This window comes from Pinus tabuliformis, chromosome Q, assembly GCF_031772625.1.
Source record: "Pinus tabuliformis cultivar Carrire ecotype Pingquan chromosome Q, CPIR1, whole genome shotgun sequence".
NCBI classification, from domain to species: domain Eukaryota; kingdom Viridiplantae; phylum Streptophyta; class Pinopsida; order Pinales; family Pinaceae; genus Pinus; species Pinus tabuliformis.
This window is the reverse complement of record NC_142296.1, coordinates 651,210,914-651,235,328: the sequence shown is the minus strand read 5'-3', so window position 1 is coordinate 651,235,328 and position 24,415 is coordinate 651,210,914. Positions and strand designations below refer to the sequence as shown.

General features: G+C 36.9%; 1 protein-coding gene across 2 annotated transcripts; it reads left to right on the top strand.

Moving 5' to 3' along the window:
* Positions 1 to 255: 255 nt before the first annotated feature.
* On the top strand, positions 256 to 15,345 carry LOC149221189 (uncharacterized). Of its 2 annotated transcripts, none has more exons than XM_089385024.1 (2): positions 256 to 991; positions 14,976 to 15,345. In XM_089385024.1, exons 1-2 carry the CDS (start codon positions 320 to 322, stop codon positions 15,129 to 15,131), a joined length of 828 nt encoding a protein of 275 aa, XP_089241150.1. In that variant the 5' UTR covers positions 256 to 319; the 3' UTR covers positions 15,132 to 15,345. The 2 variants fall into 2 exon arrangements, with proteins under 2 accessions (XP_089241150.1, XP_089241151.1); XM_089385025.1 differs by having other exon boundaries at positions 14,434 to 15,004.
* Positions 15,346 to 24,415: the final 9,070 nt, after the last annotated feature.

Genomic DNA, 24,415 nt, shown 5'->3' with positions numbered 1-24,415 from the left:
GCTTCATAGCAAAATCAACTCTAGTAATACTTTCCACGTATACATATGCATGCTAATAACATCTAAAGACAAGCTTAGCATTTATCCCTTAACTATAATTGGACAACATGCATGGAATAATAATTTAGGGAACATAGAGCGAATAACCTTTTGTGGACTTAAGGTTTTTGTTTTTTTGTCTTTTTTTGAGAAAGGGAAAAATAGTGTATTAGGGCCAATTATTGGCATTATTTTCCTTACTATTTATTCTGCCAGGGTTAAGTGTTCCAAGGGTTTTCTGCTAGGGCTGAGGGTTTCTAGGGTTTTGCAGATTATCAGAATGGCGGAAAGGGGAGGACGCGGAGGGGACAGGGGAGGTGGATTCGGACGCGGATTTGGCCGAGGCCGAGGTGACAGAGGTCGCGGGGACCGTCGCGGCGGCCGGCGAGGAGCCCGAAGAGACGAAGAAGAAAAATGGGTGCCCGTGACGAAGCTTGGCCGCCTGGTAAAAGAAGGGAAAATCCGTTCCCTCGAGCAAATCTATCTTTTCTCGTTGGCTGTGAAGGAGCACCAGATTGTGGAGGCCATGCTGGGTCCTCAGCTGAAGGATGAGGTTATGAAGATCATGCCTGTGCAGAAGCAGACGAGGGCCGGGCAGAGGACTCGATTCAAAGCATTCGTTGTTGTGGGTGACGGCAATGGTCACGTAGGGCTTGGGGTCAAGTGCAGCAAGGAGGTGGCCACGGCCATCCGCGGAGCCATTATTTTGGCGAAGCTTTCGGTTATTCCCGTGAGGAGAGGTTACTGGGGTAACAAGATTGGGAAGCCACATACTGTGCCTGTTAAGGTCACAGGGAAGTGCGGCTCTGTTACCGTCAGAATGGTGCCAGCGCCTAGAGGTGCCGGGATAGTGGCCGCGCGTGTGCCCAAGAAGGTTCTGCAGTTTGCTGGGATTGAAGATGTGTTCACCTCCTCTCGAGGGTCCACCAAGACGTTAGGAAATTTCGTGAAGGTATTTATTTATTTTAATTTTGATTTTTTGAGCTTTGGTTTGCAAGGGAGTTTTGAGCTATGTACTAGCAGGGAGAGCGAGTTTGTTCTCTAGAGAAAGAATTTGCCTTGTAATAAACTCTATATGTTCAGATTTTTGTCAATAAAATTTTTACAGCTAGTAGAGTGTTGTTTTTCCATGATCCTAATTCTAGGATATAATGTTAAGTCACTGACGCCACCAAACCAAACCAAGAATCACAACGAAGCTGCTTTGCACAATGGAACAATATACAACAGTAAATCTACTAGTCCACAAAATATACACAACTTTTTATACAATTTCGTACAATAACCCAATCTTCGTTATATTAATCCAATTGATATAATACAATAGTCATCCAATTGATATAATACAATAGTCTAGGGCTCCTGTACCAAGGATAATGGCCCTCATACATCCAGTGATACAAAGATACAAAACTAGGGTTTGGTGTCAGCTAATCAACAACCAATCTATCCTCAACAAGATACTCTCACCATCTGGCTGATGTAGCATGCAACCACAACTCCTCTTGGTTGTACCTTGTACCTGCGGGATCCTTTGACTCTCGATCTGTATCACTACATCTATCAATAATCCAAGTCCATTTGACCACTTAACCTCGGCTCACCAATCTGCTCTCACATTGACTATTCGTCCATCAACACATCGACACATTGAGACTCTTGTCGAGTTGTTCACAACTCCATTTGTGAACAACTCTCATCTGCCCACTGCCGCTCCTCAACTACTAAGGGACTTCAACCCACTATAGTCTTCCTGCGCTGCTTTTATGAAGACTAACATAGGGCAGGAGGGTTGCCAACTATCACCATCAAGTGTCGCTTCTTCAGTGATGAACACAGGTGTGAACAATTCTCATCTGCCCATTGTTGCTTCTCAGCTACTCAGGGACTTCAGCCCACTATAGTCTCCTTGTGCTGCTTTGATGAAGACTAACATAGGGCAGGGGGGTTGCCACCTATCACCATCAAATGTCACTTCTCCAATGATGAACACAGGCTCCAACAATCCGTTTCTCTAGCTAGCCAAACCTTGAGCACCAATTTGCCTCCTCTAGTAGCCTCCTTAGTCCATCAAAGAGCTACTTAGGTTCCCAAAACTTCACCCAACTCACAACTGTCCAAAGTCCTTCCTGTCAACTGTTCAAGGGCTACTTTGGACACCTACTTGTTGCCCTCCACTAACCACAAGATGTCTAATACCAATTGTTCTAACTAGGGCCTCATCCACTAGCATCCAACCATCAACAAGAAGATATCTACAACTCACTCTGTTGCCTCTTGCCTTGGGATTTGTGCGTGTACTAGTCTGGTTAGGGCACACCAACAAACCTATACTAGTGCCCCAATCTTCTTCATACAGGCCACTTACTTCAACTGTAGATACCTATGTATCCAAGGTGATGTTGTAGGCCTTAGGCACCTCCACAAGGCTTCCTACAACACTCAGATCAGACTCCAAGCGTTCTGTCCACATCAACATTGTAAATCAACTCACCAACACACATGGAGAATATCCCTGTTTTCCCTCGTTGCTCCTAGAGATGATTGCGACCTAGAGAGAGGAGAGAGAGGAGCCTTCGTAGCCCTCTCAGCTCCTCCTAACAGTCCTCCAAACAAGCTGTTGTAGCAGCCCTCTCTGCGGCCCTTGTGAACAAAGGTATACGACACAAAATCATGCACAAAAAAACCTAGAACTAACCTCAAATTTGAGTTATGGTCTGCAGGGTAATCCACCTCAGATTTGTCCAGGAATCTCCCCTCAACCTCCTCGCTGGTTGCCTTAGAGCTGCGGCGTAATCTGCCAAGAGATTACACTCAAACACATAGATAAACCTTCTCCCAACTCGACTTCCTGCTACAAATTTCCTTGCCTCAGATCCACCCCAAATCGCAGAGGTATCTTGATGTGAAATGCTCCTTGAATGTGCTCAAATGAGGACTAACTCACGTCCTTTTATATAAGTCTCATGTGGCAACGTCTAGCCCTAAAGGGCACCTCTACAAGCGAAGGCCGACTTGTCCTTTATGCCACAAGCCCATATCTTCACTTCTACAACTTAGATTCGAGTGATTTTCATTGCGTCTAGTTAATCTTAGAGTCCTCTATCAACTCAAATTATCACATGTAGAAATATCCTCATGGATTCACTGCCATATGCTCAGGCGCAAAGCCCACATGCATGGGTTCTAAGCCCACAAGTCAATTTTGTGTGCCATTCCTCCATAACCCTCAAGCCTAGTGCTTGGAGTACCTCCCGAGTGACAGATCTCTACTCTGAGGGTTTTACCAGTTGGTTTCTCTAGAAAAATATTGTGTTTGCTACTGTGTGACTTTGCTTATTTCTGTTATGATTTTGATGCAAATTAAGTAGAAAAAATTGTGTGTCTTGGGTTACAAGTTAGTTTTAGATTTGTTCATTCAAGTAGAGCTAAATTTTCGTGGATTTTCTACAAGTATTGTCACTAGTCTTTTCTTGGGGTCCAATCTTTTCTTCAGTCGTTTGGCTAATTTACTTTCCCCCCTTAAAAAAATTTCCTCTCGTATGATCGTGGCCTAACTTGGCCCCGCCGATCTAGTACAAACTTGACACTTAGATTTTGAGACTAGTTTACTCGGAGTTTTCTGCAAAAAAAATACCATGTTAGATTTTCTTGTGAGCCTAGAACCCAACACTTAAATTATTAGCAAAAAAATTGATCTACTGATTTAAATGCACAACTAGGTTCTTAACACAACAAATTTTAGTGGAAACAAATATAACGATCTCAATCACAATGACACAAACAAATTTTGCCCAATCAAATCAGTTCATCATTAACAATTGCTCAAAGCCTACTTGGACTCCTGCCTTGGGATAATGGCCCAGCTGAGAAAATGTAGAATACAAATAAAGCTACACCTTATCCAACAGATTTGCCCTAAGTCAATGCTTGATCTTCTCTGTAGATCTAGATCCCCATCCTCTACACTCCCTCGGACTTGGCACTTTGGATTATCACACTCGTCTTCTTGAGGCCAGCGTTGTTATATGGCATGACTTCTCCCTCTCCATAGCCTTGCATTTAATACTTTACATTGAGCTAAATTCCTAACCCTAACCCTAATGTCAAAGTGATTAATGGCCAAGATTAGATCTTTCCTAAGTTTCTTTTAGCTCAAAAGCTAGCATACTAATATGAGCTTTTTCTCAAGTTAGACCAGGGCTAAGTTACATGAGCAACTTGGTCATACTTGAGCAAGTGGTCTAAGGAGAATATGGGCGGCTTTTGCATCCCTGGACACAAGCCCTTTGCGGAAGTACCTGCCCGAGCTACAATTTTCAACACGCAATGTACAAAGATGTGAGCATGGACCACGACTCCCAAAGTAACACATTAGTGACATAATTACTCCTTATCGATTAGAATAACCTCCTCCAAATAACATCCATATATTCAAATATGTCCATGTGACATGTCTAACAAATATTGGCTTCTACATATACATATGTTCACCTGCTGCACATGTGGGCCTCCTATTAGGGTGACCCCTATTACATATACATTCAACCCCATATAATTCCCTCATAGGGTCATCACGCCATCTAAACCCCATGTCTCACTAGTTCATAATCGGAATTCAAAAGCCCTCTAGCAATAGAGTCCTTGGTAAGCATGCTGCCCAATGTTAATTCACCAAAAAAAATCCAGGTACAATAACAAAGGACATTCACACCATAACGACAATTTTTTTTTTTGAGAGCATAGACAAGTTTCCATATGTTGCCATAAAATCTGGATAAAGTGGCTATGGTCCTTGATCTAGTATTGGAAGAGCTTTTTTCACAATTTTTTCAATGAGCACTGAGGCAAATCTGCTCCACACTCTATGACATATCATCCAGGGGAGGTGGAGTTCTTCACTACAAACGCCATCCCAAAATTGGTGCTCATGCAAACTGTTATTCCAAAGATCAAGATGGAGTTCTCGTATTAAGGTTTGATTGGAGAGGACTTTAGCAGTAGAGGACAGAAAACGAATAACAGTCAAGTCTTTTTTTTGTTTTCTTCCCAGCTTTTGATTCTGTTAATCATGAAAAAATACATCGAACTTTACACATGATCATTGAGACTTCTAATGATGTATGATGACCTCTGATGTATAATTCATTTCATGTGATGTATTTCCTTTATGTCAAGTATAAATGGTGAAATTACAATTTTTCACATGTTTGAGGACACTTTAACCAAAAAAAAAGGACTGTCTCCAGTGACCAGTTATCTAAATATCTGTTCTTAAGAGAAAGTACTTCGAGCCCTACAACTCTCCTAACAATTGAAATATAATTGTTTTTGAACTCATTTCTTAGGATCCCCTTGACGGACAATAGTGCCATGACATCTAAGGATAATCAAAAGGAGTGAACCATGTGTTTGCCAGGTGTCGTTGGCCAGATGTCAGCGCCAGAAAGAAAAGGACGACGAATACCTGTAGCCATGGCAAAGTTAGAATCTATTCGTCAAATTCACCTAATATTTTTTTATTACAACTCCCAAATATTAGCTAAGAATTTAGCTTTAATTCTTAGGATCCCCTTGACGGACAATAGTGCCATGACATCTAAGGATAATCAAAAGGAGTGAACCATGTGTTTGCCAGGTGTCGTTGGCCAGATGTCAGATATATATTTCTTGAAGCATGACAAACTTATCCAATAAAACAGATATATAATATTAAAATATAATGACAACTATATTTATTTTAATATATAATATTAAAATAAATATTATATCTGTTTTATTATAGAATATTATAAAACAGATATATAATATTATAAAATAATAGTGTAAATATTAAAATATCATCACTATTATGGTCAAAGCTTATCCAATAATATTCTCATAATTGGATTTATAATATGAGATTATTTTAGGATTATAATATCAATCAAGCTGATATTATAATATGAGTTTTATGATTGAATGATAAGTATGAGAACCCTAAAATGAAGGTAGTTAGGGTTCTTTGACATCAATCATAAATTCAGTCATTAATTTAGTCATTAATTAATAACTAAATTAATTCAGTCATTAATTTGTAATATTTTTAAATTCAATCATAAATTTAGTCATTAATTTTTTATATAAAATTATTTAAATTAATGAATTATTAATTAAAATTTTATAAAGCAAACACATTTCAAATTAAATATAATATACAATTTAATTTTGAAATGTTATATATTTTATTATATATATATAAATAATAAAATAAATAATAGTTAATTATTATGAGATTTAGGGAACTTGATATATCTCATAATAATTAATATATGTCCCTTGAACTCATTTCTTAGGATCTTCTTGACGGACAATAGTGCCATGACATCTAAGGATAATCAAAAGGAGTGAACCATGTGTTTGCCAGGTGTCGTTGGCCAGATGTCAGCGCCAGAAAGAAAAGGACGACGAATACCTGTAGCCATGGCAAAGTTAGAATCTATTCGTCAAATTCACCTAATATTTTTTTATTACAACTCCCAAATATTTTTTTATTAAAGCTAAGAATTTAGCTTTAATTCTAGGGAATTAGTGTCCAATTGTTTTTGAACTGCAATTGGTCTCATAAAGATTTCAAATAGAGTGAAGGCAATTTGCTAGGCCTTTTTTGACCACAAAGACATCATTGCATGAAATAAATGACAAAAAGTTGTCTAGTAACGAAGAACAATCATCAGATAAAGATTTGTACTCCGTTTTTGTTTTGTACTCCGTTTTCGTGTTTGTGCAGGAAACGAATACCTAACCTCCCTCGCGAACTCCGTCCTGCATATCGGCTTCCATATCGGCACTCAAGCTGTTCCCTGCTGCTGTTCCGCGAGCTTCCGGATCTCATCACGGCCATTTTGAGTATAAATGCAAAAAATATATATAAATATATATATATATATATATATATAGCAGACGCTTCCGCGGACGCTTCGCTTCCTAGATTTTTGGAAAATGACGCTTCCGCGCTCTGCGCTTCCGCTTCGCTCCCGCTTCGTGCAACTATGGTTGGATGGTAAGTTTTTCATGCAGTCATAATTTAAAAGAAGAATATGAGATCACAAATGGAATGTCAAAGCAGTCAATGAATACTCTAATCGAACCTACTGCAAATCACTGAGTATGGAGACAATGAAAAGGATGGTCTCTGTTCTATCTGCTAGGCAAATCTTTATCTGATGATTGTTCTTCGTTACTGGACAACTTTTTGTCATTTATTTCATGCAATGATGTCTCTGTGGTCAAAAAAGGCCTAGCAAATTGCCTTCACTCTATTTGAAATCTTTATGAGACCAATTGCAGTTCAAAAACAATTGGACACTAATTCCCTAGGAATTTAGGGAATTAAAGCTAAATTCTTAGCTTTGTGACACTGGACCTACATTAGGAGGGTTCTTATTGCTTTTGGGTTGAACAGGGTGTTTTCTGTTCCGGCAGGCGCGGGCGCATCAGATTCCGAGAGCAAGATTAATGAAAATGGCCGTGATGAGATCCGGAAGCTCGCGGAACAGCAGCAGGGAACAGCTTGAGTGCCGATATGGAAGCCGATATGCAGGACGGAGTTCGCGAGTTTTGTTCCGTTTTCGTTTTGTGCAGGAAACGAATACCTAACCTCCCTCGCGAACTCCGTCCTGCATATCGGCTTCCATATCGGCACTCAAGCCGTTCCCTGCTGCTGTTCCGCGAGCTTCCGGATCTCATCACGGCCATTTTCATTAATCTTGCTCTCGGAATCTGATGCGCCCGCGCCTGCCGGAACAGAAAACACCCTGTTCAACCCAAAAGCAATAAGAACCCTCCTAATGTAGGTCCAGTGTCACAAAGCTAAGAATTTAGCTTTAATTCCCTAAATTCCTAGGGAATTAGTGTCCAATTGTTTTTGAACTGCAATTGGTCTCATAAAGATTTCAAATAGAGTGAAGGCAATTTGCTAGGCCTTTTTTGACCACAGAGACATCATTGCATGAAATAAATGACAAAAAGTTGTCCAGTAACGAAGAACAATCATCAGATAAAGATTTGCCTAGCAGATAGAACAGAGACCATCCTTTTCATTGTCTCCATACTCAGTGATTTGCAGTAGGTTCGATTAGAGTATTCATTGACTGCTTTGACATTCCATTTGTGATCTCATATTCTTCTTTTAAATTATGACTGCATGAAAAACTTACCATCCAACCATAGTTGCACGAAGCGGGAGCGAAGCGGAAGCGCGGAGCGCGGAAGCGTCATTTTCCAAAAATCTAGGAAGCGAAGCGTCCGCGGAAGCGTCTGCTATATATATATATATTTTTATATTTTTTTGCATTTATACTCAAAACAAACATCCCAAATACCAAATTAATTGTAGAAGACATGAAAACATGCATATTTCTGCGTCTACTAAATACACCTGTCTTTCATCTGCCATTTGGGAAGCAACACCCAAATCCATCCCTCCCTTGACACTTATAAATTTAATTTTTTTTATATACTCTTCTTGTTCATTTTTAGGTTGAGATCAAAATTTTTGAAAGGTTTTGGTATTAATCTTGTGGTTCAGAAATTTGTCGAATATTTTATTCACGGCTGCAAGCTTTCAAGGCTTATCCCTCTTGCCATAATTTTATATCCAATAACCCCTGGTAATTTTGTAGAGAATTAAATTGTTTTTGTTTGCAGGGATTTTTTATCAAATATTGGGGCAAAGAAATTGATTCCGCGGGTCTGGTTCATTTGCAATTCTTTTTCTGAAAGAAAGCACCAAAATCTTCAGCCCTTTTCCTCAAAGTCATGAGCTCGAGAGGAGCCTCTGTCCACTGGTGTGAAAAGCCAGATTGAAGGAGGGGTTTCTATAAACAAATTTACAGATCTAAAACCTTAAGAAATTTACCCAGAAATTGAAACAAAATTTAAAATTAAACTTTAATTAATTTTCTGTGCTAGTTTGTAAGTCTAGATTGACCTCTCTCTCATGCATCAAATTTTCAACTAATCCTCATTTGTTTTGCAGGGTTTAGATTACAAATTTTGGAAGGATTTTTGAGGACTACCCTTTGTGAGTTTCAGCAGAACTGAAAGCCTCTTTTCCTCTCATTACCATGAACTCAAAGCTCTCTCTAAGGCTTTCAAGCCTCTTTTATTGCAGGGATCGTTTAGAGTTCTAACAAGCCTTGTCATGCAGATCTAAATCAGGATTTAGGCATAAACCACAAGCTTCAAAAACCAGGAATCGCTCCAAAATTGCGGAATCGCGCTTCGGAAAAAACGGAATCGCGCTTCCTTTGACGATTCCGGAACGCTTTCGTACGGGACGCGATTCCGGCCTAGGATCCGGGGGGGGGCGCTTCCTGCAACACTGCATCCAACTCAAAAGCTCCTTGACCCCTAATCTACCCCCAGCTAGCTGGGAATCCCTAAAGATTGGAACCCCTTGAAGGCCCCTTTCCAGAACAATCTCTAGAAGCATAAGGAGAAACTTTACCTCCACCATGTTATTTGTACCATGCCCTAACCCACGAGAGTAGAAGGAATGGAACATAGAGATATATAAAAATACAACTCACCCATCAATTTTCTTTTAAGCCCTCACAAAATCTCTTTCCTGTAACCATCAAAAGCGTAGTTGATTTTAGAGAAGACCTTTAAGGGGGTTATCCCCCCTTAATAGCGCATCTCATTCCTTGTTCTCCATAGAGTCCAACTTACGATAAGTGGAACAGCTACAAATTCTTCGAAACTTTTCAACCATCACTAAGATTTAATTGAAATGGTGAGCGTGGGCAGCACTGTCTCAGACATTTGGTGTACTGTAAGATAGGTGAAGCAGAGCCAATCATCAACAAGGAGAAAGAAACATATGAGTAATATCCTTCCACCAACTTAACAAATTCACATGAGAAGCCAACATGTAACATCATCAACCTTCTAAGACGCATTAACCTTATCAGGTGCCTCAAGTAAATCTAATTTTATGATAAAGGAAGACCTCTTCTTTACCTTTATAGAGTGTAAACATTTCGTAGCAATGATTATAGCTTCATGAGTATGTTTACAATCTAGAAATCTAAATTTCTAACCTGAGATACCAGCTGACAACACAGGCTTGAGTCTTATAGAAGTGATTGTAGAAATTATTTAATGCACATAATTACACAGAGCAATAGGCATAAGATCGTCATAGGACTGAGGTACATCTTTCTTTGATATCAATGCTAAGAAAGTAGAATTGATCGCCGCCAGAACCTTGCCAGAGTGTCTGGGTTCCTGAAGGCATGGGCTCTTATCTTTCTGGAAAGATTCAATAAAAACTTGTAATTTTCCATTGCGACCTCCTTTATAAGAGCCTTGTTATGATGCTGGGTGACAAAACCTGGAATGAAGGCTGTCTTTTGAACCATCTTTGCAATTTTGGAACAAGGGGGTTCCTTGAAGTGATTGATTCTTACCTCTGCCATATCCCTGAAAGTGTTCACTTTCTCGCTACTTTCATTTGTTATACTTCGGATTGCGTTTATATTTTCCCTCATTTTAGCGTAATTTGGAAAATAATGGGTGTTTTTACACTTGATACCATCCAAGTTGCTCTAACTTTTGGTTTCCATTTTGCTTCTTTGCAATGTAAGAGCTCTATTTTAGAAAATTCCTTCTGTTGTAAATTTCTCGTCTCTGCTTCATTGAAGATGCCAGAGTTAAAGATCTTTGCTATATGTTCTTCTAAATTCCAAATCCAATCTTGAAAATCCTTATTTTTTTTCCTTTGCCCATTCAAGGGCAATCTTTTTGATTCTCTTAAAGATTATCACTAAATCGATACATTTCAGAGCTCTCCCGCTGGCTACAAGACTTTTCCATTCATTGTGATTAGTGAACCATCACCTCGAACCTAACATCCTTAAGCCAGTGTGAGTTGAATTTGAAAGGATCAGGGGGTTTTGGAACAGACTCTCACATGCATAAAGAAAGGAACATGATCTGATGTAGCCCCCATCACATATCCAAGAAATGATGCTTTCCATGCTAAAACAATTTGCTTTGCAACTAGGAACCTCTTTAATATTTTGGAGGTAGCACATCCCTAGCCCTGTTGTTCCGTCATGTCGACTTAAAGACGAAAGGCTCCAGATCACAGAGCCCAACAACATTAATCTTTTGAAGCAGGAAATCCGCCAGAGGATCCATTCTTCCAGCTTCTTCTCCTATACCTCGCCTCGCTCGAGATAGAATTTACGTCTTCTCTCACTATCGCATCATCCTTCTGTAAATCCAAACTCTCAAAGAAAGAGCCCTGGAAAACTTCCTTTGCCATGAAGGGATCATAGACATTGATAAAATTAAAGACTTGTCTAACTCTGAATGGAACAATTCCTTGGGTCTTATCCAGCCAATCACTATACCCCCAGATTTCCTTACAGAATTCAGAGCTTTAGAATTCCTCCAAGTTAGGATATACAATAAAAATCTTTTAACCTATTATTCTATTGTTCTCCATGATTGATTCTTGAATCAACATCTCTGGATTATTAGCTGCAACTAACCTCTAAGAATTCCTTTTGAGGGCACTCTCCAATTCCCTTGTATTATTAAGAGAAAACAATCATTTTGTAACATTTGATTGGGTTTTGCCTGTTTTAAGGGCCCTTTGAATTGTCATTTGTTTACCTGATGTCACCTCTTTGTCAGCTTGTTTCATTGCATCAGAAAGATAGGATTTCCTATTAGGTTCCCTGTAGCTTCAACTATGATTCATGCCAATACCACTCACCACTCCCTCTTTTTTTATTGCTATCTTCTTCTTCTTGGTCAATCTTAGGTGATATTTCTTATTTAAATCCAGAACAAATTCATCATTAGAAGAGTACATAGAACTAAGGCAATTAGTGGATTCCATTTCTTTCTTTGTGGGAATTGACTTTTTCACCCTCACTTCAACTTCAAATGAGAGGTAGATTCTCCTGGGATATTTTAGCCTTAAAACCCTTCTTCTTTGCTAACACTTTAAGAGGGGTATTTTGGCCTCCTATAATATTATCTACATCATTTACATCCTTCAACTCTTTTATAGGGTATAAGACCACTAGAGGAGGGGCATCCTGAGTTGCTCTCTTCTTCTATAAGGTTCTTTTATTTTGATCGCATCCAAAAAATTAGAGATTTATTCTTGACAGAGGAGGATGTCCCTTCTTGTACTCCTCCTTTCCCTTCTCTCCTTCGACTCTATCTCTCTAACAACTAATTTTGGGGACTAGCTATTTCTTGTAAAATCTTATCAAAAACAGGGGAAGAGGGTTCCTGGGAGATTAACTCACCTTTTGAGGATGGCTTTCTGTCCATATTTCCTTTAACACCCTCAAACTGAATGTTTGCTTGATCCTTAGCTTCCATCTGCTCTTCCACACTTATGGGGCGTGTTCTTCTGAGATGTCAATAGTACATACATATGACAATGGAGCACCAGAAAGGGAATTTCACGTTATCATTCTCATGATCGCAAGATTTATTCCTCACTTGTATATCAATACCATCTAGCAACCCATCCCCCGGATTCATCTCCACACATCTTTTCCATAGAGGTCCTATTCAAAGTGAGTTTTTTTCAGTCTATATGCAGCATCCTTCCTAACTTATTGTCTATCAATGGTAAAGCCCTCTCCGACCACAGTTTCGGCAGAGCAGAATGATGTTTGGCCCATAGAGACTGGATGTCAGCCTTTTCTTGTATGGGATCAAACAGTGGAGCGACTCCAATTCTCAAGGGACAAAATATAGCTATCCTAGCACCATTCCCCTTCTATAGTATTATGGCTGACTGAAAATAAAAGTAATCCAACTGCTAACTAGCAAAATGGAAAATAGGAGCATGTACCAGCTGCTGTTTCTATACCCCCTCCCAAGCCCGATGCTCATAATTTTTTCAAAAAGTAATCTACCATGGAAATTTTTTGGCCAGAGCTGTTGTCTGATGGAGCTGGACCTGATCTGTCACCACATCTTGCCCCATGATCAGCTTCATTTTGACATGCTTTGGCTGCCTCTTCTTTTGCATAACTAGTATTTCTTCAGAATGAAGGGAAACTCCTCCACATTCATCTTAACACCAGCTTTACAGATAACATTTTCCGGAAATGTTGTTGCCCTCTTCACCTTCCCAGTATTTTCTTTTGGACCCGAATCCATCACCTCTGACAGGAGATGTGAAAACTCTACATGTTTCAAGCGCTGAAGATGAGACAAAACAGTGCTTACCTCCTGATCATGCACCACCAGTGCCACTGTGACCTGCAGGTCCTTTTGTTGAGGACTCTCATTTTTTGGTACTGAGACAACCTATCTGTGTCTCTCATTGTTCTATTGACTCATGTAAGAGAAACCAAAGTCATTCCTCCAGTGATTTAGTACCTCCAGGGTTTTTACATATGAGGTAGCTGTGATATCATATCTCTGTTTGACAGGCCCCATTCTCTTCAATTGTTGCCAGAATGTTCGCCATGATTGCAAACCCCGACACTAAACCCTTAATCAGCAGATAAAAAGCCTTGGATGCCTCCTCTAACATCCATTGACATACCCGCTAATGAACCACCAGAAAGACTGATACTAGACTGCTTTGCCCTTGAATGCTTACATTGGAGTCTGAACCTGAGGAACATCTCCCTCTATTTTCAAATAAGGTACTTTCAATTATCACATTTCGATTGAGGCTTTACTGTAGCTTATCGTCAGTATAAGCCAATACCCATATAGCTTTGATTTGTATAGAAACTGATGGGTGATCAATCAGTTCATAAAATAATCAACTAGATATCTTGTAAAGTATGGCACTGAAAAAGCAATTCAGGCTGATGGGATGGTCTGACAACTTTGGCAGGGTTCCAGGTCTAATTTTTTTTCCCTCAGTAGTTTTTTTGTCAATTTAGCTGGGATTCAACATTCACAAGAACCTTAAATTTTCACAGGGTTTAGGCATATGCCATTGTCAATTGGCTTAATTTGATGATTGGAAGTGTTCACTAATGGAATAGTCTGCCACCATGTCTGAGTTACAGTTCTAGAAGGTTTTCATCAAAGGAGGATCATTTTAAATTTACTAACTCTAATGGGAATCAACATTCACAAGTACCATTAATTTCACAGGGTTTAGAACTTTAGGCACACTTATGGGGCAAGTTGCTTAATTTAATTGATTTCAAGTGTTTGCTAACCTGTGGCTTGTAACAGTAATACATTATCAGACATTTATAGGGGTCAAGACAAGTGACAACTTTTATGCATGTAGGTGTATGTTTTGAAGAGGATATGAATATGCTGATTTTGGTTTTGAGCCGGTGAGGCTCAGGGCATAAATCTAATTCCATTCTTATTAGGCATCTGTGTTCTTACTGTTGGTAGGAGGCCTTCATTGGTTGCTTCTGAAAGCTCTGCATTATGGTTTCAGTCGCAGGGGCCATGCTCCAAATAACACTTATGAAAATCAATCCTATCCTACTAGGAAAGACAGAATGGTAAAATCTTATCTAGCTCATTGGCTCAACTGTGCATGCAATGCAGAGATAGGCAGGCTCTATCTCATACTGGTGGAGGCTTATTGGATCACAGTTTTCAATGAATTCACTCATCTCTCAAAATTTATTTAAGTTGCGTTTAGGCCTTGAAACTATTTTTTTTTCAAGTAAATGTAATTATAGTTGAATAACGAAGTGCGCAATAAATTATAGACCCACTCTTAAATGAATTACGACTTACAGTATTTCACGTGAATATAGAGTTGTTTATTACAGTATTAACATGTAACAAACAGTATTACACGTTAGTATATATGCTGTTTATTACATGACTATAAAATATAGACCTGCTCTTAAATGTACTGTATAGTGTAATATTATGTTTATTAGAATATGGATTGCCATGTTGATTTTATTATTCCTTTGCAGGCAACCTTTGAGTGTCTCTTAAAGACTTACGGATTTTTGACACCTGACCTGTGGAGGGAGACCCGGTTCTCAAAATCTCCTTTCCAGGAATACACTGATTTACTGGCTAAGCCTGCTAAGGCCCTCGTCCTTGAAGATGTTGAGAAGGAGGTTTAATTATAAATTCCTTGTATTTTGACAAGGCGAGACTTTGTTTTCAAGTAAGATGTGACATCTTAAATTGAGAGTGACAACTTAGGCCGGTACAGAATTACAGCACTCTTTATATATGTTTTGCTTCACTGCTGGTTTTAGTCAATTTTGTAGAGATGCGATGGATCTGATACAATATATTCGATTTTCAATTATCGTTGACACTTTTAAAACTTCACCCAGCTAATTTTTGGAGTTCTGATGCATATTTTTATGCATTATTGAGTTGTTGTGATTTCTTATAGCATTTTGTGCTACCAAGTATTGTTTTGAAATCATGCAACATCATTCTTGGGGGCACAGGTCAATGTTGTTAAGTTCAATTTAATTCACACTAAAATGTTATGAAATACATTTTTTTTAAGTGCGTGCTTTGATATATAATTCACTCTTGGTGGCCACACTTTTTTTTTTTGTGCAGTACATTATGTTTCAATGATATGTTGTGATATATCATATATCAATGTTATGTCAATAACTGTGCGTTTAGTTACTCCAATAACTGTGCGTTTAGTTACTCCATGCTTGTGGCTAATGGAAATTCTCATTACCCCCAAGTGGTGGAGCATAAGTTACCCGTTTTATGAATCACTGCGTTTGGTGGTTTGAAAGTGCAAATTGAAGAATCCACGTTTTCTTTTCCCTACGTGTCATTCATAGCAAGGGCTTTCCGGGGAATGTTCTCGTGTTTGCTGCAGAAATATTATGGTATCATTCTCAATAACAAGCGATTTTGTGTGCTCTACTCGCATAATTTATTTTGCTTACAGATTTCGCGATCGTTATGATTCAATTATTGTTTCTTAATGGAGGTTGTGTTCGTTTTTAGCGTTTCATGTTCCTTATAATTGTAATGAAATGATAGTAGAGTGCACTCGAAGCATTTCAGGTTGAAGTGGATTATGCTTACCGCCTAGATCAAAATATGTGGTATGGGTCTATGCCAATATAACACAACGAAAATAAACGCGAAGGAAACTGAATGATAAAGATTTGAGTGTAAAGTGATTTTATAGCATTTTGGTTGAGATCGGGCTTGTGTCAAATACAACACAAAGAATTGTATAAGATAAGATCACTCTGCATAGAGTAGTCAGTTAAAATTGTTTCATTGTGTCTAGAGTTATGATGGATCTAGCTTTGTATTGATGAAAACGTTCATATTAATAGAAACAAAAAAAACCTGGTTGGGATAGATATACATTACCATTTATCAAAATGAGTTCATGCCTAATATAATATGAAAATACATAGAAAATCACATTGAAATTTTTCTTAAAAAGACAGAAAATCACATTGAAAATTTTCTTAAAAACTGTATGTCTTTGTTAAATTATGGTATGTTTTATGCTTAGAGTAGTTTACTTATTTTTCCTCTTATTAGCCACATATTAGCAATCACATATATATTAAGTAAAACACAAATAAAACATTAAATGATCAACAGAAACCAAGCCAAGACAAGATATACAAGATGTGGTGGCTAGCCAGGGACAAACCCTAATGCGGGGAAACCTTTTGTTTGATCAAGTCTTCTTTTATCTTCAATAGTTCAGCAGAGGGAAATAGTACAAAATTTGAATTCTGTAATTTTATATCAGCAGCAGCAAACCCTAGATTAACAAACTCAAACTTGGTCAAACTAGCTGAAATTGACCTCTAAAATACTTGGTTAATTTTTGGTCAACTTGTCTTTGAACAACCCGAAGAAACAACCCTTGAACTATAATATCCCTCCCTTCAATAATAAATAATAAAAATAATAAATAATATAATAATAATAATTAATAAATAAAAAAATAATAAATAATACATAAATAATAATTAATAATATAAATAATAAATAAATCACTTAATAATAATAAAAATAATAAATCATAAATGTTAAATAATAAATAAGATTAAAAATATATACAATGAAAATAAATGAAACATAATAAAAATAAAAATAGTAATAACCATACTAAAGCTCTAGATAAGAATAAATAAAACAAGGAAACTATCAAAAGGAAGGAAATAAAACAAGAAAAGAAAACTATCAAAAAGAAGGGAATAAAACAAGAAAATTAAAAATCAAAAGAAAGTTGCATGTAGACAAATGGGTGTTTTCATGTGGTTTCCTTTTTAATATTGCTTTATTTAATAGATGGGAGGGAGATGAGAGGCATGCCTGCGTTCCATCTCTCCGAATTTCTATCTTTCATTCTCTTGGGAGAATGGTGTTCTAAGACTTAGGAGGCATTGGCAGTCGTATGTTGATTGAAGGTTGGGGGGGGCGCATTTGTAGCAAATCCTTGCACAATTGAGCCTACGGTTGGTTGGAGAGTCGTCCTCAAAACCTTGTTGTCATCTGGCAGACATCGATCACAGGGAATATAGGTATGTACTTATTTGTTGATTCTGATTTTAATTAGGAACTTAATTTTATATTCACTTTGGGCTGTTACATATGGTATAAGAGCAAGGCTCAAACACTTAGGGCCTATGGGCATTTAAATGTAGAGAATTTTGATTATTTTTTGATATTTATTACTTTCATAAGAAAATATTCTCCATTTTTTTTTTGTTAATTAATTAATTTATTTATGGAGAAAAATCATATTATCATTTTTTTTATTATTGTTTACAATAATTATCAATAATATTATTTTATTGAAAAATAAAATCAAAGATTCATAAAAATATTTTAATTGAAAAGCCAAATCCAAAGTAGAGCTTAAATCTCAGTTGAACCTATATACAACAGTAGGATATATATATATATATATGCTCTCACAAAAGCAGGATTTACTTGCAACAACTTTCTTGATTCTTCTCAGTTATAATTTCTTGATTTTCTAACTCCAAAATCTAGTGATTTTCTCGCGCTGGTTAACCTCGTAGACCCAGATCCACTTATAGACTTTAGCTGTGTGTCACTGATCGCGTTCCCACTAAGCAATATGACAACAAAACAAGATTATCGTGTTTCTGGTTATAGTTGCTGAAAGTTAATATAAAGCCAGAATTAAAGAACGTTGAACCCGACCGACTTCTCTGGGAATCTGCTTTATTCGAGATGTCATTGCTGCAACGGCACCAAAATGTGCCGAAGTCATGAATAATTAGATGACCTTTATATTGAATTCACGCTAAAATGCCACGATTGCTTATTTCTCGAGATCTGCATGTTTTGGCAGGCTCTTTCACCATGTAGAAGGAATGTGCCTAATCTTTTGGCAAAATTTGATTAACAAATAACATCATATTTTTATATTGTACATATATTGATAGAAATATTGCAGCTTATTCATCTTAGTCACCAAGTCTGTGATGGAAACACGAAGCAAAAAGTTCCTCTCAGTTTCTTCAATTTTTCTCTTTTCAACTCTAATTGTCCTTGGCTAATGGGGATCCGTGACTGCATTTACTGGCTTTGTTGAGACTAGAGGCAAAAATTTTGTCTTGGATAGACGTCCTCTGCACTTGAATAGATTCAACTCATATTGGTTGATGGTCGTAGCGACAGACCCAAATGTTAGAAGGTTACCTCAGCTTTTGTACAAGTTGCAACTGATGGTCTGACTGTAGTTCGTAGTTGGGCTTTCAAGGTCTGCATGCTCATAACGCATATACCTCTTAGTTGATCAATGCAATTTTAATTTATTTATACCTCGTGGGTCTTTAGTTGATGGCTGGGGTTAAATATGCTGATTTGTTGACCGATTGTTTTGTGAGTATACTTTCTTGGTGATGGAATAGTTGAAACATTTATTTATTAATGGATTGTGGGTCAGTTTTCTGGTTTGTTCAATTGGTCTGTTGGGATACAGGGTCAGCATGGTTGATTGGTTATAAGTTAAATATTTCTTTTGGTTTGTTTGCTTTCGGGGAACTCATGTTTATCCATGGTAATAACAAGTTGAACAAACTATTTGGGAAAACTAAATAATAGCGCTGAAATTAACTTAGCGTCCAAATTAGCGTCCTAACGCTGGGGGAAACTTATAGACTTATTGCAAAAAGACAAGGATTTTAATAGCAAGGCACTTTCAAAAGTTTTTGTTTTGGACTTTTCTTCTGTTTTTGACTACTAAATTTACGCATGGATTAATGATGACAACGAGAATCCCTCACAGTGTTTTTTCAAGTTTCGTCTTCTAAATACACAGATTTACCAGCGCACTGTTTATTTATTTTCATTTTTTTTAATTGTTTTCTTGAAAATGCAAATATGATTGCCAGGTTCAAATAAAATTATGAATTTGTGAGACAAATACGATTGACATGTTTAAATAAAATTATGAATCTGTTGGGCCTGGAGTATGCCCTAAAACTGCTTCTGCTTGGCTAAGAGCTCGTCTTCCTCGGACGTAAGGAAACAGGTTAACGGCTCAAGACCCAGAGGCATCTGGCAGGAGTGAAAGCCTGCTCCCTTACGGACCACCAGCGGGTTATTTCAGGTGGCGTGGTTTTCTTTGATAACAGTGATGTGTCAACTGACATTCGCGGATAGCAGCCAGAGATGGCTGTCCTCACTATTGGTTTGACAAACTGAGTTTGATAGGTTTTTCCACCTTTTGAAAAAAAATTATGAATCTGTTCCTTGAAGCACTATGCGTTGTGAGTTTGAAGTACGATTTGCTCCATACAAATGTCAGGGCAATAAACTCTTTGTTGACTTTTGAATTCATGAATCTCTTTTCCCAATTAATGATCATCTCTTTTATCGTTGAAATAGACTCTTTGCCTTTCAAATGTCATTTCAGGTATGGGTAATACTTTCTCTCTATTTTTTGAATAAATTATTATTTCTTTCCAAATTCTGTGCCCTGATTCCTGAAAAGTAGAATAACATTGCACCAACACAGCATATTGAAAGAAATTTTTTGAAAGAATTACTCTGAATTTATGTTACTTTATTAATTCCTACATTGTCTTTGCAGTGTTGCAGCGATCTGTTCATCCTGCATACTGACTTTTAACTAAGCTGTTCAGATTTTTTTATTTTTATTTTTTGATTTGTTGACTCCAGATGCAATATTTATAAGCCCCATTTATTTTCAACATTGGTCTAGATTGGTGATTTTATAAAACAGTCCACTAGTTGAATCATTAATGTGGATTTTACAATAGTTCCAACTTTTCTGATGAACATTGAATCGTAAGCTTTGGTAAAGCAAACTGCAAGATATGTTTTACATACAATAAGATGAAGAAACATTTAAATAAACATCTTATAATCTAGCTGAGGGAATCTGGAAGCTTAGTGTTGTAGATTCCATTAAAGTTGGCACGACTAACTGGTACAAGGATGAATTAGTGATGGTACAATCTTGACTTGCTTTTGCAGTGGTCTAGTTTTCTTTAGCTTAATATATCTACGTGATAATGTGGCTACAACAGTGATCTGAGCAAAGATAATGAATAAATGTGTGTGCATATGTATGTGAGAGAGAGAGAAAGAGCGAGAGAAGATGACCTCAATCATTTCTCTCTGAATTTCATATTGATTAAACTAACAAAAATAATATTTAAACTAAAAATTCATTTTTGACTAAATCACCAGGAAAACAAAAGGATATGGACCTAGGAAATGCCACGTACAGATAATTAGATAATTATTATTTTAATGAGTATTATATACTATGACTCTTTAATGTATATAAAATTTATGATGTGTTGTATGCTAAATTTATATATTGTTTAATATCTCAACAAGTAAGTTTATGACAATATTGGGAGGATCATATACAAATCACATATATTTATGTAGTTGACAAATTATTAGAATTATATTTTTCCAAGAATAGCATAATTACTATAAATTAAATTATTTTACTTATTCAAATTCTTGTGAACTTTGGAAATTGGTAAGAGTTGGATTTTAATATTTTTATGAGGGTTTAAAACAAAGATATAAACATAGAACAAAGGAAATAGATTGATGACGTTTCCATGAAATTAAGATCAAGTGATGAATTCATGGAAATACATTTTAAACTATGAAGGTATTTTTTACATTAGTAATACTTGAATTAGAAAACGTGCGAGGATGACAACCATACTTAATTACTTACATAACTATGAGAATAGAAGTACACTCCCCTAAGGAGTACACGTCAATTGAAGTTAAATTGGAAAAAATAATTATAGCCCTTAAAATAATATCCATTTAATATTGAAGGGATAGTGAGAAACATGATTGGTAATGGTCACAGTGATGATCTACATAGTTCAAAATGTGAAGAACTTTTGTTCCCAAAGCATTAAAAGAGGATTGTTTCCTTATAACACCACACATTTAAATTTTTCATGGACAATGATAGTAGTAGTATTTCCAACTGTTTCAAAATCTAAAATAAATATACTATTTAATGAACAAGAATCTCTTGTCCAACTTGATGAAGAGTGAATTTACGATAAAGCAATCAAGTGGTATTGAGATAGGAACTTGACAAGATAAGGAAATATTTTTAGATGAAAATGATAATTGTTAAATGATGTAGGTATAAGTCAACATGGATCAACAAACCCTCATGCAAGTAAATTACGCACGATATAAAATTAAATCATGATGACCTAATAATTATATGCAATTGCATATAGCGGTATTGGAATCAGTGAGCCAAAGGGTAAATGGATGTAAAATCAAGGGATTTTAATTCTGAGATAGATGATTTAAATAATGATGGTATCACTAGTAATATCTTCAATGAAATTCACCAGAATTTCCTTAGGGAAGAGATTAAGACTCAAGATGATGAGGCTCATGTGAAATTTAACGATGTACTTAGATGATTATACCTATGGTGTAAATGGTCAACTTCCTAGTTGAAAGAAGTGGAAATGATTATTGAAAAACTAATTGGTATCTTGATGAAAACATAACACTAATAACACTGATGAGATAACATAGAGCCTAGATGGATGTTGAATAATCTTAGTTCATAGTTGAATGTTTGTAAAGTAAATGAAATTGATTTTTCTGATGAATCATGATAAGAATTCTTATAGAGTATTATTCTATATTTGATAAGTATTGAGATGTTTCTCATATTGACGATGTTTCATGATATAATGGTAGGAGGATAATAATGTACATGTGGTTCTTATAGTGATGATGTATCCTTATGATGATAGTGATATGCATAGGTATTATGATGTTATATTCATTTACTACGTGATTATAGATATTTAATGTTGAATACTCATGATGGATATGATATGCATAACGTGGCATAGGAATTATGATGCTATAATATGAGGTTATTGACATGTGGTTCAGTTATTATGTGAAGTCATGATATGTCTTGATGCAAATATGTTGATGTTCTGACTTATGATGGAATTCATGTGATAGTTGCGTACAAATTTATGACATGCATGAGCATGCAGTTCGTTATCATTCATAATGTTGCGATTAAAATGATGAATGTTCTCATGATGACATGCAAAACTTGGCATGTGGATTATTTTCTATGATACTATGATGGTATAGCTAATGCATTGGTTGCATGTTGAGGTGTGAGGATTGACAGGACTCCACAAATGGGCGGAGAGGGCCGGTTTATTTGATGATCTCGTGCGAGCCCATACGCACGAAGGAGAATAAGTAACACTAGATGGGCTAGGGACAAAACTCAATCAACACTATATATGCCAATGGTTCCTTTGTCTTGTGTAGCTCTTGATGGACAGCTCTTGAAGGGCTATGGGACCATCTTGAGGAGGCCAAGTGCCTGATATTCTAGGCTAGGTGCCTGTTATTGGATTGGGATGTCGAAGTCTGGAAGGGATGTAAATGACTTCGATGCCTAGGGCTGTGCACCTTAGTAGTTGTGGAGGGAGTGGGCTAGCGTTGCGAGATGCCCGAGGTCATTGAGTACCAGACTGGATGTCTGCCTTGGGGCAGATGAGGTCTGAGTCAGGCACGAGTCTTGGGGCCAGCCTTGGACTAGGATATAGACCAAGTCAGGCTTATGCCTGGTGCCGAAAGTGGAAAAAAGGACAGAGATTCCTTGAGATTTCCCGGGGTGTTGGGGACTTTCGATGCCTGCTGGTTATGCTAGTTCAGTAGAGGGTGTTGGCAACATGAAGTAAATTAAATAATAAATAATACAAAATTCAACTTAACTTCGGGACGAAGTTCTTTAAAGTGGGAGAGTATGTAATATCCCTCCCCTTAATAATAAATAATAAATAATAAATAATAAATAATAATAATTAATAAATAATTAAAATAATAAATAATACAAAAATAATAATTAGTAATATAAATAATAATAAATAAATCACTTAATAATAATAAAAATAATAAATAATAAATGTTAAATAATAAATAAGATTAAAAATATATACAAAGAAAATAAATAAATAAATAAAAATAGTAATAACCATACTAAAGCTCTAGATAAGAATAAATAAAACAAGGAAACTATCAAAAAGAAGGAAATAAAACAAGAAAAGGAAACTATCAAAAAGAAGGAAATAAAACAAGAAAACTAAAAATAAAAAGAAAGTTGCATGTAGACACATGGGTGTGTGCATGTGGTTTCCCTTTCAATATTGTTCTATTTAATAGATGGGAGGGAGATGAGAGGCATGCTTGCATTCCATCTTTCCGAATTTCTATCTTTCATTCTCTTGGGAGAATGGTGTTCTAAGACTTAGGAGTCACTGGTAGTAGTACGTTGATTGAGGGCTCGGGGGTGGCCAGTTGTAGCAAATTCTTGCATAATTGAGCCTACGGTTGGGTGGAGAGTCGTCCCCAAAACCTTGTTGTCATCTGGCAGACATTGATCACAAGTAATATAGTCATGTACTTATTTGTTGATTCTGATTTTAATTAGGAAATTAATTTTATATTTACTTTGGGCTGTTACATGAACAACCCCAAAAGTTCAGTCAATCTGTAGATTTTTGAAGTCAACTTGTAGCCCTAAACTAGGGCAGTCAACACCGGTCCAACCAGAGGTCAGATCGCCTCGATTTTCGTGTCAAAAATTGCGGCCTGCCTAGGAGAGGTAGCCACACCCAATTCGCACTTTTGGGAGGTCAACGTTGGTCAAAGAGATGACCTGTTGCCCTAGCGTCCTCCTTTCGGCATTTTCCTTGCCCTAAGATGTCTTTCTTTCAGCCACACGTGAGAGAGAGAGAGGCTTCTTTTATGCATATGAGAGAGAGAGAAGATGAGTAAATTGAATTGTCCAAATGAGGAGAATGATCCTTGTATTTATATGCAAACGTTGAGGTTGAATAGACATCAC